The following is a 15,322-nucleotide window of genomic DNA, read 5'->3' on the forward strand; positions in this document are numbered from 1 at the left end:
GGATTAGTAGCTGCACAAAATATCTTCTGTGGCATTCTCTCTGCCATACCAGAGCAGGGAACTGTTCTTGCTACAAGTAGTAGATGTCATATCAAGAAAGGAATTCATGACAGCTCATAAGTGGAAGTATGGCAAAACTTCAAGTCACATCAGGAAAGAAAGTACATTATTGCAATAATCTGATCAAAGTATACGTTAATAACTTTGAAGGTATATTTACAATAACATTTATTTTAAGAAACGTTTATTTAAGAAACGTTGCTGTAATTGTGCTTTAAATACAATTCATCTTCATTTACCCACTGCTGAATCTCAAATTAGATCCATTATTAGTTCATACATTCAAAATAATAGCAAAAATTTACTTAAACCTGCAGCGTCCCTGTGCGTGGTACTTACCTTGTGACTGTGACATAAAATGAACCCTTCATATCAATGTTTTGCACTTACTCTGTTCTCTGCTATTAAGTTCAGTTCAAGCACCAAATTCATTTACAAAGAACTATTTAACATTCAAGAGTGTGGTAAAAACTGGGATTCTGAATGGCATCTCATTTCACGTAATGGATTTTAGCTTAAACCTTATCTATTCAATTTATCAAAATTGTAATACTTTTTGTTTATTTTTATTTTGGTAAAATGCTTCCTAGATCTGCATTTATCAGACAAGGAATAAATAAAATTCAAAGTGTCTATTTTCTAGTTACTGTTATACACATTCCTATATTCTAAAAGTCAAGTAATTTAGAAATAACTTCTTTCCCATATGGAACTTAAATATTCTTTGCTCTTTTTTTTTCAAGACAGTGTAAGTCTTTATGTTTTAAATGCCCATCTCTGAATTTTTGCCTCTTCTTCCACAAAATAGGGGGACATTTTACCCTCTTGTCCCCTCTCAATACCCATCCGTTTGCCCTTAATTCCCTCAGATTTCCATCTGTTCCTCTCAGGATAGCTGGGCAGAGATGTGCAATCCTTTGTGAAACAAGATAGATCAAGTCAGAGAGCTATTAATGTCATTTTGCTTTTTGTTATAGTTTAGACTCACGTATGTAATCTACATTTGCATTTTTCAAAGTCGGTCTTGTCATTATTTCTCTGTAATTACAACTATTTAAGCAAAGTGTTTTTTTCAGTTTTCTTGTACTGAACCATACCTTTGACTGTATGACATCAAAACTGTCTTGATTAGGTATAATTGCAAGATTTCTTTCCTAAACAATCACTGTTTTATTTTTAAATCCAGTAGCAAGCGTCTCACCAGCATACAATGTTAATTTGTTTGGGTTTTACTACTTAAATCAGTTTGTTTGACAGGCCAAACATTAGTTTGTATTCTGTTACACTAGGAATAACTCTCAGTCCAACTGCTCCCTAGGTTCAGCTTCCAAAGCAATCTGACTGTTCAGAGTCAGCTTCAGTAGTAGAATCTATTACACTGGTCTAGAGTCTGAAATAATAATAAATCAAAGTAGGTCACAGCTCCTGTTAAATTGCTGGTATAGCTTTTGGAGTAATCACCGAGGCAAAATGCCATTCATGTGATCTAATTTACATATATCTGTAGTGGACAGTGTCTGTTTTAACACATGGAAGTCAAATTAGATATGCGGTAGATATACAGTGTCAGTACCAGTAACATACAGCTCACATGTCAGTGGGTTCCTGTCAGTGCTCTTTATGTTATTTTCTTGTTTTTCTAGTGTTTCAAATGCAGTTTTGTGACATGGAAGCAAGTTTTTTGCTAAGCATAATTACCATATAGTTTTTCGTTTGAGAGCTGGAGGGAGAAAGAATGTCCTTATTCACAGTATTTTCCATATCCCTTTGTCTTCTATGAATTTCCAAGACTCAGTACTTCTAGAAGCCCAGCCAAATTAATATTCTCCTTCTCAGGCACATAACTGCTGTGGGCAGGCTGGTTGGTACCCTTGCACTGGACCTTGCAATCCAGTCTGCCAAATTCAAGACAACACTAAAGGAATCTTATTCTTTTGAGGCTCAAAACAGAATCCTAAATGCAAATCCTGTTCCTGCATTTGTATTTCTGATCACTTCAAAATAGTTTCCAACTTGGGTTTGACAGTACAGTTCTCAGTGCAGCATTTGCTCGATTCCAGCCTCTCCTTAGCTTATGAACCCCCTGGAATCATCACATTATTCATCCATGATGAATCTGATTTCACTTTAAGGATTCTCTTCAGAGGAATGTAGTCTCAGTTTCCATCTCAACTCACAGGCAGAAACCTGGCTCTTCATGCAGGAAGTTCACTATACTGGTATTTACTGCTCAGATGGATTCATGCACTGAAGCTTTATTTTCCTTACAGTTGTTGCTGTCTAGTTTGAATCTTAATTTAAACCAAGTCCAAGGTTTTGGCTGCACGTTGTGTACATCAGTGACTATAATATATACCATATATACGATTATTGTTACCTGTATTTACTAGTTTTTGCTCTTGTTCTTGAAGCCCTTCAGTTTTGGTGCTTCTAGCTCAAATAAAAATGTTAAGCTTAACCAAAATCAACTACTTTGGAGTTAAACCATTGCAGAAATTCTGATCAGACATTGAGAAATGCATGTTTTGTTCCTGCTTATAGAGCTAAAAAAGCAGTCAAACTATTCACTTTAAACTTACAATAACTATAAAAATGTCCAACCAAAATTGCTGACAGACACCAATGGAAAAAGCTGAAATTTAACTTCAAAGATGCTTTAAAAACAAAGGAATTGGCTGGTGGCCTTTTTATTTACTCTTTCAGCCTGAACATTCACTGGTCAGTTATCAATGGCTTTTGAAGCTTATCGGTGTTTTGGTTTTGTTCTTACTGTTTTCATGTGCCCATATTCTTTTAACATAGAAAGGTAAGGAGTGTTATCTGTTTAGTGAGCTTCCAGGAAGATAGATTGTAAGCATGAGATATGGGATATAGGCTTTGTTAGCAAGTACAAGTTTGATTCAGAATGCTTTGAAGGTCAATGGAGAGATGCTTTTTTACTCTCACAGACCTTGGATCAAAGAGATGGAGGCCTGTAGGCCTCAGAGGAGGTAGGAACAAAACCAGCAGAAGCTAAAAGTTCCAAATAGGCCTCTGTCTCTTCCCCACTGACATTTAAGCAGATGTTGACACTGACTAGATACTAAGGAAGCAGAGTTGTGTTTCCCATTTGTGGCAGATGGGGCAAATGGTGACTACAGCAATCCTGCTTTCAGTCCAGGAGGCATAGCTCTCTGCTGGAAGAGAAAACATGGGAAAGCCCTGAATAGATACTAAGGAAGACTATGTTGCATTTTCTGTCTCCATATTAATGTAAACTTTAATGTTTCATGCTGGAAAAACTTATACCATCTTCAGGGCTATTCATTTTCTGTGTGCCCTTCTTGAGACACCTACTGAGTGATGTTCACATTTGCTGAGCATTCCAAAAGCAGCTTTGGATTCTACAATCCAGCTGTAGGCATGTCAAATTAAATTTAGTCTAAATGTCTCTGGGTCTCAGTTTCCCATTTGCAAGATCAAGTCATCACTCTGCTTCACAAAGGTTGTGTAAAAACAAATTCCTTTGTGTGTATTAGGATATTTTATATTGTAGAACTGAGCACAACAGAGAAATCTATAAAGAACTAAATAATTCCCCATTCAGAGGAGAATTTGGGTAATGTTTAGTAACTAAAACATGAAACTAGTTTTTGAACAGGGCGATGAAAATGGAATAGACTTTTCTCATGCAGAAGACATGCTGATAATAATTATGATGAAATCATAATGCCTACATGTCAAATGAAAAATAAGAGTTACACATATAACATCAATCTGATATGTCTTAGATGTTGTGTTTCGCTTAAACTTGCAAATTTCTCTTGACTATGTTTGAATGAAGAATTTATTTTATGATTCTGATTTTGAGGGTCACACCATTCAAGAAAAATAGCTTCAATTATTTTGCAGTAATGTGGAAATTTCATTGTTTTAATGGTGCATTGAAACTGGCTGTTGCTAAGTCAAGAAACAGAAATGTGAAAATAGTTGAAGTTTCATTTAAAACCAAAATACTTTGGAAAAAAAAAAAAAAGAAGAAACTTTTTAAAATGTCAACCTTATTAGTGTATGTCAAGGGTTAGAGAGTAATTTATGGTGTGCCTGAGGACAAGAATTTCTATACATCACCTATGTACTTTTAGTCCATCTGATTGACAGTAGCTTAAAAAGCTGGTTGAACTGGAATGGACAAGGAGTTTAAAAAGTCTTGGTGGTCAGCTATAACTCAGACATCTAGCACATACTTTTAAGGCTAAGTGATTCATCAATCAAATTGCCAGGGTGTGGGATCATATGAAAAGAGGCAAACAAATCCTGTTTCTGTGGCAAACAAGGATAACAGGAATCTCTTGTATATCTTTGGCAAGAAAATGTATTCTCTCTACCTTTATTTACAGTATCTACTTCTCAAACTGGAAAATATTTCCCAAGCATTTGGGGATAGTTTAAGACTTTCTTTCAAAAAAAAAAAAATCTTGTTCACAGCTGATAGTGCAAGTGGTAGAACTTTTGATTTTCGAAAGGGCAGTGTCTAGAGATTTCTTGTGCCTTACAAACCCCACTTCAATTTTGTTAGCACAGGTTAAAAATATCTGTTGGATGTTGTACACAAATTATTTGGCAATAATTTTTAAGTCTTGATTTTATATGGGCTTTGGCTTACATAAGATGCCTGTTCTTTCCATATTTCCGTATTATAATTAATACTGCTTCTCTGAACAAAACCAGTATGATCTTGAATAAGTCCTCAACAGCCTCTAAAAAAATCACAGAAGCGTGCTGTCTTTCCAGTGTAATTCATGCAGCATATCTGTAATCTGTCCCATTTTCTTAAGAATACAAAATCCAGCTCCTTTTTTTAAATTTTACAAATGTAAACATTTTATTAAAATTCCTGTGAAGAAATAAAAACCACTTCCATTCTCTTTGCCTCTTTTTACTCTCAACTATCAAGCCTATGCTGCCAGTTTGTTTAGCAAGTTTGCTTTCCCATGAGCTTTTTGACCAGTAGTTTACTACTTTACCTCCTTTTTTGCTGTATGTATCTTCCTGCTTTCTCATTCAGTGAGGTGTTCAGATTGCAATTTTAGTTGATGTGTAAGATTTTGTTGGAAGCTTCTTCTAGTAATAAACATAATGATTTTGCATCTCCAGGACAAAGTCAGTTTTCGTTGAGAGACAATGACTGATCAGCAACTTATCCCAGGAAACTGCCCTTTGCCTTTTCATTTAGTTCCAAATATTGGATAATATCTTTTTTTTGTACTGCTCCTGTAAAATGAACCAATTCAGCCCTCATATTTCTGCAGTGTATTCATCAATTCACGTCCACTGTCCTGTTTGAACAGTAGTTAGGATGAATCATGATCTGACCATAAAATTCCATGTTCATACTCCACTGGGAAACAATCAAAATTAAATATATCTTTATGTAATGTGTAGCTGTCTAGGAAAAACCTCAGAAAAGAGGACTCAATAATATAAGGATGAAGACGTAAAGGCATATTCAAGATTTGAAGATGGCTTTTGTTCAGTGTCCAGTCTACAAAGCGTAACAATTAATCAGTGGTAAAAATCTGCTCCTAAAATGATATTGGCTTCAAATAATTTTTGCTTATTTCTTCCCACAGACTCCAAATGCTTAAGTGCTGTTTGAATAGGAATGCATTCCTGAAATAGGAATAGTGCATCTTGTAACAGGATTATTTAATCTTCAAATACTTTGTGAAAAGTTTTCTGAAGTATACACTTTTCCTGTGAATTTTTTTAAATGACATCATTTTTATGTCCCATATTAATTCAATCAAAGCAACTCTTTCTATTCTTCATATTAGATTTAGAACTTTTTTTCTTTGAACAATGTGTTTCCTTGTATTTTCCAAATTAGCCCCTAGTTTAACCTTATGTATATTGCTTAGAATAACAGGCCCAAATCAATTCCTTTTATAGTGGTATTACACTAGTTTGAGACATGGTTATTAATGCTTTAGTTTTATTTTATTTAGTTAGTTACAGATACTGATTATGGTACATTGCACTCTTGGGGAAGAGAGTATTTTAGGCAAGAAACGTAGTGCAAATCTCTAGAGTTACAGATTGGATCATGTGTGATTTGAAAATTGTTTAAATTTTGAGAGACATTGAAAAGGCATGTGCTCAGAGTATATGGTACAGAACTCAGATCACGTGATTACCCATGTAGATGCTAATGAATATAAATGAGATTAAGACAATTTGAACAGAGAATTTAGCCATGGCAGTATACATTAAAGCTTAAGTGGCACTGAGATGTTTCTTGCCACTGAAATGCTTTGCAGTATAAAATGCTAAGAAATATTTACATGAGTTATTAGGGGGCTTTGTTGTAGTGTTAGATGCTGCGTAAGGTACACATCTATCTCTTAAGTAAAACACATGTAGAAAAAGCAGCAGCAGCACACTTTCCCACATCACACAGAATAAATTTTCTTCATAAAACTGCTGAAGTTTACAGGAGAGGTTTATATGAGTTACAGCTTTCTCACTGACAGTAAGTTGTGGTAGGTGCAATAGCTCATAAACAGCCCGCCCGGTGTTTATGGCAGAGTTAGGGGAATAGAGTTCAGAAACTGTTACCGGCTGCTGTGCTTCGCGTACCCTGCTTCCTTCATTACCGCTTGGCAAACTCATTCCCTTTGCTGTACGTTAGTCCTCCGTGTCCGTATGGATGTTTGGGTTTCTGCTGGTGGTTCCACATTGTGCATGCTTTCCTAAAAGTGGAGCCATGTGCTTTAAAGTAAATGATAACGATTACGGGTTAGCCTCCTACAGGCTCTGTGTTCCTGAGAAACAGGCTCTTTCTGTTGATGGTTACTCGTGTTTTGGTGTAATTGTTCTGAATTGTTCTTCATGTTGTAAAATTGAGTGGAAATGTACTCCCATAAGAGTTAGCTTTTCATACTGGGCTGGAAACTCTTCATCTTTGTGTAGCAATTTGTTTTATTATAACCAACGGCTTTTAATTGTACCTCCCATAATGAAGAGCTGACTTAATACTCTGTGCTAATCTTGTTATGACTTTAAAAAGGTAAGTAATCTCTCTAACCATTCCTAACAGTCATGGTAAAGTGTTAAAGGATTTTTCAATTTTCCTTTTTTTCTTTATTTTTCACATTAATTTTTCACTTGTAGCATGAACTTTTCTTTGTGTCTTTTTCTGGTTTTCGTGTTAAAAAAAAAAATTGTGGACTGATTTTTATTTGCAGCAAAACATATCATATAGATTTAAATCAGGTTAGTGCAGTCATTGATTTCATTTTTCAGACAAATCATGATTGATTGATAGAAATTGTCAGAAGTACTCTTTATTTTACCATTCCCTTAATTTATTTTTGAGTACTTTATTTCCTATTGTATTTACTACTTCAGCCTATGGAAGAAAGCTTACTCTGCATTCCAGCATGATGAAATTATATTTTAAAGAACATAAAATGCAGTTTGCTTGAGAACAGAGTAATGTGAATCAAATGCTTTGGGTTTGGTTACATTCTGCCTGAACTATGCAAGGGAATGGTACTGGCTGGTAGCCCACTGTGTCTTCTGCCAAGGAACATCATGAGCCAAGAGGCGGTAGAATGGACAAACAATAAATCTATACTTTCCCTGTGAGAGACAGCCATAGGTTGTTATTTCTGTAACTACCTGTGAATAAAAAGAATTCTAGTAAATCATACTATTAATCACTCACCCAGTCAGTCATGGTACTATATGCAATATAATATGGATTCTTGACTTAGCAGTAGCTGTGAAAAGAATACGGATTTTCTGTAAATGTCACAAATAACCAAGTAGTAAAACATACGAATAATGAATATGATAAAAGGCATTTAAAGAACACGACCCCATTCATGCAAAGCTCCATTGCTGCTGAAACTGTATGTGTTAGAAAGCCAGTGGGTTTTATTCAAAATGGTATTTTACTGCAGTTTTGTTTTAAAATAACATTTAGGATATCAATGTGCAATTCATATTAAGCAAACAGAAGTATTATGTAATAACTAATTTTTATGTCAGTTATGTTAAAACATGGTTTGTATTCTGCAGCTGTGAGCATAGCTTGGGAAACGATCAAGTGTAGCTGATCAAGCCTTTTATTTTATTATCATGGATTCCTCTTCCACAGCTGCTTTTAAAATTTGTGGGAAGCAAATTATTTCTCATACTGCATATGTTGCCCATCAGGTGAGTGATAACATGGAAACTGTAGGCTGGGTATAAGAAAGCAAAAAGTAAATTTCAAGTCCTCTGTGTGCACAGAATTAAAAAAATGGCCTGTACGAAGCTGCGTGTGAAGCCAGCTGTCTTTTGTTACCATTGTCATTTGGACTCTGTAAGAGCAAAACTTTGTCGGCACGTTTTTTATATTAGAAGATTTGATCTGCAAATCTCAGCTGCTCTGTTCATTATAAATCTCTTGTTTTTGTCCATACACTAGCTCCACTATAGGTTGGAAGGGCTTAAAGATGAACTGAGGAGGAATAGAGGCTACAACTCGAGAGTAACTATTACTGCTCAAAGGAGCTGTTTTCCATTCGCAAACATTGCTTTGCGCTATGGGTTTGGGCTCCTTCTGTTCCTCCACTTTGTTGAAGACTCTCTCTTGACTTCCATTTTACTTCTTTAGCACTGTCTTTGTCTGCTAACATTTTTCCTCCTTCTCTAGTAGCTTTTATCTGTGTCCTTTGGATCACATATTTTACTTAGTTTATTTTAGTAGATTGTTTCAAATGTTTGTGTTTTGTATTTTTTGGTTTTTTTGCCTTTTTCTTTAGGACTATGTTACCTCACTGAGTTTCATTCCACAGTTTGCTGAATCGCTTGGTTATGTTGCAGCAGGCCCATTCCTCGTTTTCTCTTTTCATATGGTTTTCAGTGAGAAATAAGAGAGCCTCTTCCATTTTAACCAGTAGTCTTACACACATAGGCCCATGTCTCCTTTTACACACACCATCTTCTGGCTTGCCACGTCCCATCCTGCTTCTCTCAGTCTGTGCCACTCTCTCTTTTGTGCTTTCTTTCCTACCATTATACCACCTTTTTGGCCCAGAATTGTCCTTTGGTAAATTATAGATAAATATTTACTTCTTCCAAAGAGACTTCACCTCATGCCTTTGAAATCTGGTAAAACAACTCTGGGCCAAATTTGGGCATAATTAATATTTGTTTGCAGTTTTCTTTTACGGTATTTTTGGTGGGAAGGAGGGAGGGTTTGGGGGGTTTCTGGGTTTGGTTTTTTTTGTTTGTTTGTTTTTTTGTTTTGTTTTGTTTTAAACAACAGTTTTTTTCAGGGAAGGACACCATAACCCACTCTAATTTGCAACATTACTTTCCATAAGTTATTCCATTACAATAAGTAAATTGTGTTGCGCTGTAGAATCTAATTTTTATATGTGAATACACATTTGGGGCAAGCTGCTGTGGAACAGAAGAAAGAGGTTTAGAACTTGGGGCACAGTTGGTTTCAGCCTTAAATGGTTGTTCGTTTCTGAAGACGGCCTTTTGGGAGTTGAGACTGTACCATTCTTCATCAATTATTAGATCACACATATTCACTTTCTAGGCAATTTTTCTGTAACTGCAAATCGAAACTGTAGTCTGAAAGATAATCTGGATTCACTCCTTTGGTTTTTCAGCAGAGATGAATGTTCTGCAGGGAAATTACACCCTCAGTGTTACCTGTGCTATTCCACTTCTTTCACCATGTGTACACAGTTTTACTTTATTAGTCCTCTCACTGAAATTTAGCAATATATTTGTGAATGAAGTAAAAAAGAGATTCCATTCTCTCTTAGAGGTTTGTCTTCCTGTGAAGTTCACATTAGCTGGGGTTTTGTACACACAGAAAGCTTTTTATTCAAGTGCTACCAGTTCAGCCAGCTGACCTGCCAGAAGATAGATTGCTGTTCAAATAGCTTATCTAAAAGCTTGCAACTCCCGTGTTATTGTACAATGTTCTGTCTTTCCAAACCTCAGAAGAATTACCAAGAGCTGATACTTCAATACAGATAAAGTTTAAACTGTGTTGTGTTTACAGGACTGATACTCTTCAAAAACAATTCTTTTTTAAACCTGCGTGGTAAACAGATGAAACTTTAAATATCCAGTGTTACTAGAATATTAGACCAACATGAATCATCCAGTTTCCCTGGAGTCAGGCTAATGTATCTGGAATAGCACAGCGGCAGCTAAGCAGCAAGGCAGAGGATTTGTTGAGAAACCAGTTGTCATTCTCACCCAGAATTGCACTGTAAAATATATACTGTTCAAACAGAAACAACTGAGGAAGTTTATCTGGCCCTAGCTAGCAGCTGTTGATACAATTGTGGGTCGCTTATACAATTGCAAAGAAGTCTTATTAAATATTTTCAGAATCAACACAATCTAAATTGACTATTTTAAATTCTTTCTGTAATACCTGAAAATGTCAATAATAGAATTTTAAAGCAGGTCACGATAATATAGTTATGTTATGTCTAATCATAAAACAGGACCTAGGTTCAGAGTTACTGTGATCACAGTTGTATAAGAAAATGTGGATTTAAATTTTTTTTTTAACTGGAGCTTAATGTGTAATTTTAACCACTTTGTTCCTTGATTTTACTCTGTTACTGTCCTTAGTCCATCTTGCTTCTTATGGTAGGGGGTGGAATCAAATTGCTTCTATCAGATTCCGACCATCAGCTGCTACTTTTCTGCTTAATGTACTTCTCTCATGTAGAGTTATGTAAGAACTTTGCTGAAAATATGTATAGCCTCTGTCTTAGATCCCAGGAGCTTGCCCATTATATCTCTGTATTTTGCATTCTTGTCAACTTCTGTAGCTCATACTCTTTGTGCTCTCTCTGCAGGTCCAGTCTAGGTGCAGCAGCAAGGAGAATATCCTCAGAGCAAGTAAGTACGGAAATTTCGTAACTCTGTTGGGAAACTAAGAGCGCTCAGAAGACAGCATATGATAATCAAATGAGAAGGATACGGTTGGGACATAAGTGGGTTTGGCAGAAGAAATTTAACAAGACAATGAAATTCAGTCTGGAGACAAAATAGAAATGTAAATAACCTCATAGTGTTCATGTGTTAATGGATAGTTGCCTTTTAATTTTTTATTCAAAGTTGGTTTTTTAATGACATGGCGGTCTGTGTTGTTTGTGGTGATGTTTTGTTGCAATTGATCATGTGTGTGCAACTTTTATAGGGAAAAAGAATCAACAGTCAAAGGCAATGAAAACGGAAATTCTCAAGTTGAATACATATGATTTTTATTTTCATACCAGAATATGAAATTGAATGTTGGGTTACATAAAACCAAACAAAAAAAATGCAGAGGTTAAGAATTCGGGTTTGATCCAAATGGCCGGTTCTATAATTTGCATGATTTCTTTCCTTTGTTTTATGGGAACCTTTCCTAGTCTAAAATTGGATTCACCAAATGTGTAGATAGATATATCTATATATATATATGTATAACAACAGGAATAGGAAGTTGTTTTGGTGATAAGAGAGAAGACTGTCAGGAATTTTCTGCCTTATGCAGCCAATTGACTCTGCTGCTTCAAAGCTAGAGCATTATTTTGTCATGCAAAATGCTGCTTACTGTAAGTAGTTATTTTCAGAGCCATCTGACATTTGAAATCAGTGAAAGACAACTTGGGAAGATCTGGGGAGTTGTTTCATGTCATTTACTTGTAATTTAGAAGTACTACTTAGTAAAGTGAGAATTTAGAAAATCATTATTTGTTTGTATCCAGGTCTGTTTAAGTGTATCATACCTCTAAAAAAAGAGGTGGCATTTGTTTGTAGGAATAGGGAAAGAGAAGGGTTAGTAGTTACATGTGCATCTTTCTTCCTTTCTTCGTTAAGGTTATTCACGCCAGTGTTAAACCCAGAGGGGCTCTGGGTTTGAGTATGTATTTTCTTGGCTTCTCTTACAGAAATAATGGGTGTCACTTTCGGTGTTGGAAGAAAGTTGTCAGAGATTAGGGGATTTTACCTGGTTTCAAAAAAACTATTGAACAACACATTTCTCAGCAGATTTTAACAGAACCTTTGACGTAGGCAAATAGCGTGTATTAGACACAGCGTTCTGAATCTGAAGCTAGTACTCTGGGCACCATTCAAAGTCTCTGAATTCATTCATGTTTTAAGGGTTAGAGAGGTGAAATGCTAGCGTCTGAAGTAGCTAACATTGAGGTTTAGGTAGCAGTAGAAGAAAAACATAAAAGCACTTCCCTGCCTGTAGCATAAAGGTTGTTTACTGCTACACAGTTCCACCAGTGTTCACTGCCCTGACATATTTTTTCCTAGCACCTTCCTTCAGTTTTCCCAACCTTTAAGAAAATATTTCCTTAATTTATGGAGTCAGGAAAAAGTTTTTAATGTAAATTGTATGGAATCTACTGGATCTGCAGGGATTACAGTACTGCTAAGCAAGGGTTTATTTTTCTATGCAGAGAAAAGTATGAGAAGTTTCATGGTGTCTCACAAATGCTTTCCTTTCCTTTTCCTCATTTTTTTGAGTTTGCTAACAAAATATAGGCATAGTAATTTAAAATGCAAGCTTGCTAGGGATATCTCTATTGTTAAATCTAGGAGTGCAGTTTTTTCAGTAGTTGCACTTTTATCCTCCAGTAGTTTAACTTGGATCATTTGTCCTGAGTTTGCCTATGATAAAGTCATGTTTAAGAGTGTGAAAAGTCTTAATATAGTTAAAATATATCTCAGCAGCTGGTTCTCACTTCCTCAGTATGCCAACTGCTATGTAAAGGAAAGGAATTAAGTCAGTTAGAAATTATTTGTGCTGGTCAAATTCACAGCACCTGCTTTTATCATCATGTTATCTTCTAAATATGTACAAAGGGATTGTTCAAATAATTTCTTCCAGAATCTTTCTTGGGACTGGAATTAGGTGGACAGTTTTATTTGTCTCTGTTTCTTACTCTTAAAGATAGTTATGTTGTTAATGGAATTAAAAAAAAAAAAAGAACAATCTCCCACATAGAGAGACAAGCATGTGTCAGTGCTAGAAAGAAGTTTTATATATACATATCAATTAAGCAACCTTCTCTTCTGAAGGAAAAACTTAGATTGTGTGATTGTTTTACTATTTTTTGTAGTTACTTATTATTAGGTTGGTGCAAAAGTAATTGCAGTTTTTGCATTGTTGAAATTTGCCATTTCATATTGGAATACATTCTGAAATAAATGTGGCTATGTTATACATAATTTTAATGCACTTTTCACGCTTTATGGTTTTTTGCTACTGACTCATTACTTGCTGATTATTTTATATTTATTTTAGAGTATGGAAATTATGTTAGACCAAAAGCAAATTCAAGCAATTTTCTTATTTGAGTTCAAAAAGGGTCGTAAAGCAGCGGAGACAACTCGCAATGTCAACAATCCATTTGCCCAGGAACTGCTAATGAACATACAGTGCAGTGGTGGTTCAAGAAGTTGCACAAAGGAGACGAGAGCCTTGAAGGTGAGGCCATCAGAATTTGACAACAACCAATTGAGAGCAACTGTTGAAGCTGATCCTCTTACAACTACATGAGAAGTTAACAAAAAACTCGATGTTGACCGTTCTACAGTCATTCAGCATTTGAAGCAAATTGGAAAGGTGAGAAAGCTCAATAAGTGGGTGCCTCGGGAGCTGACCGAAAATCAAAGATATCATCATTTGGAAGTGTTGTCTTCTTTTATTCTGTGCAACAACAGTGAACTGTTGCTCGATCAGATTGTGACATGTGGCAACAAGTGGATTCTATATGACAACTGGTGACGACCAGCTCAGTGATTGGACCAGGAACAACCTCCAAAGCACTTCCCAAAGGCAAACTTGGACCAAAAAAGGTCATGGTCACTGTTTAGTGGTCTGCTGCTGCTCTGCTGCACTACAGCTTTCTGAATCCTAGTGAAAACCATTACATGTGAGAAGGATGCTCAGCAAATCGATGAGATGCACTGAAAACTGCAATGCCTGCAGCCGGCATTGGTCAACAGAAAGGGCCTGATTCTACTCCACGATGACACCCAACTGCACGTTGCACAGCCGACACTTCGAAAGTTGAATGAATTGGACTAGAAAGTTTTGCCTCATCCACCATATTCACCTGATCTCTCGCCAACTGACTGCCACTTCTTCAAGCATCTCGACAACTTTTTTGCAGAGTAAACGCTTCCACAAGCAGCATGATACAGAAAGTGCTTTCAAATAGTTCATCGAATCCCAAAGCATGCATTTTTATGCTACAAGAATAAAAAAACTTATTTCTCAGTGGGAAAAATGTGTTGATTGTAGTGGTTTCTACTTTGATTAATAAAGATGTGTTTGAACCTAGTTCTAATGATCTACAATTCACGGTCCAAAACCGCAATTACTTTTGCATCAACCTAATAGAAGACTACACTTAAAGTGATAATCTCTTTTTTCCAGAATGTGAAGGCATGTGCAGCAGCAAATGGGATATTCAGCTAGCTACTGCAAAGCAAAATCAAGTTATTAAAAAATAGTTTTTATTATTTGTTAATGCTATATTATAATTTATGTTGCTGTAGGAATATCATTACATATTACATGTAGAACATCATCCACTTTGGCTCTCATAAAAACCTTCTTGTTCTAGGCAAATCCATTCAAGATATTTCTACAAATGTCATTTTCTTGATCTTTTGATTTATATCTGTTAGTCTTATTTATGTATTCCTGCAATAGTTCCCTCTCTTTACTTGATTATCTTCGCTTTCAAAATCCTTCATAGCTTGTTGTCCCCTTGTTTACTCTCTCAGTAAGTATCAAGAAATCAAACATGCTGCTGGCTTCATTTTCAACCAGCTTTTGTCGTATTTTCTCCTAACCTGTCCTTCATACGTGGGAAAAGTAAGGTTGCGTTAATCTATACTACTACCTTCACTCCAATTATACATTTAAATGTGATTTTGCTGTGGTGACCACAAAATCTTGACAATGGGTAGGACGCCCACAATCTGGAAACCCCGTCTGCTGTCGTGACTGTCCAGTGATTACATTGTGCTTCCCTCTACCCTCTTTTCAAACCTTTTGACTCCCATCTCACTCTTAGATTTTAAACTCACTGGGACAATGTCCATTTGTATGTTTTATCTGTGCACTGCACGTAGCATATTGAGGAGTGTTTGTGGAGAACAGAATGAGGAGTGAATCGTCCTGACTTCATAGTTCACAGAACTGAGTTAACCTCAGATTATCATCCTTGGTATAAAATAC

At 35.9% G+C, this 15,322-nt stretch overlaps 1 protein-coding gene across 50 annotated transcripts in view; it reads left to right on the top strand.

Moving 5' to 3' along the window:
* The window catches only part of GPHN (gephyrin), a 295,661-nt gene that overhangs the window by 228,914 nt on the left and 51,425 nt on the right, over positions 1–15,322 (top strand). For 31 of the 50 annotated variants that reach the window (XM_065064308.1, XM_065064325.1, XM_065064322.1 and 28 more), the window contains one exon: positions 10,929–10,971. In XM_065064308.1, coding sequence (XP_064920380.1) covers positions 10,929–10,971 — 43 coding nt within the window. Of the gene's footprint in view, positions 1–8,515; positions 8,579–10,901; positions 10,972–15,322 lie in introns of all 50 variants that reach the window. The other 19 variants (XM_065064293.1, XM_065064318.1, XM_065064297.1 and 16 more) reach the window with 2 other exon arrangements.

This window comes from Columba livia, chromosome 5, assembly GCF_036013475.1.
Source record: "Columba livia isolate bColLiv1 breed racing homer chromosome 5, bColLiv1.pat.W.v2, whole genome shotgun sequence".
In the NCBI taxonomy this organism is placed as follows: domain Eukaryota; kingdom Metazoa; phylum Chordata; class Aves; order Columbiformes; family Columbidae; genus Columba; species Columba livia.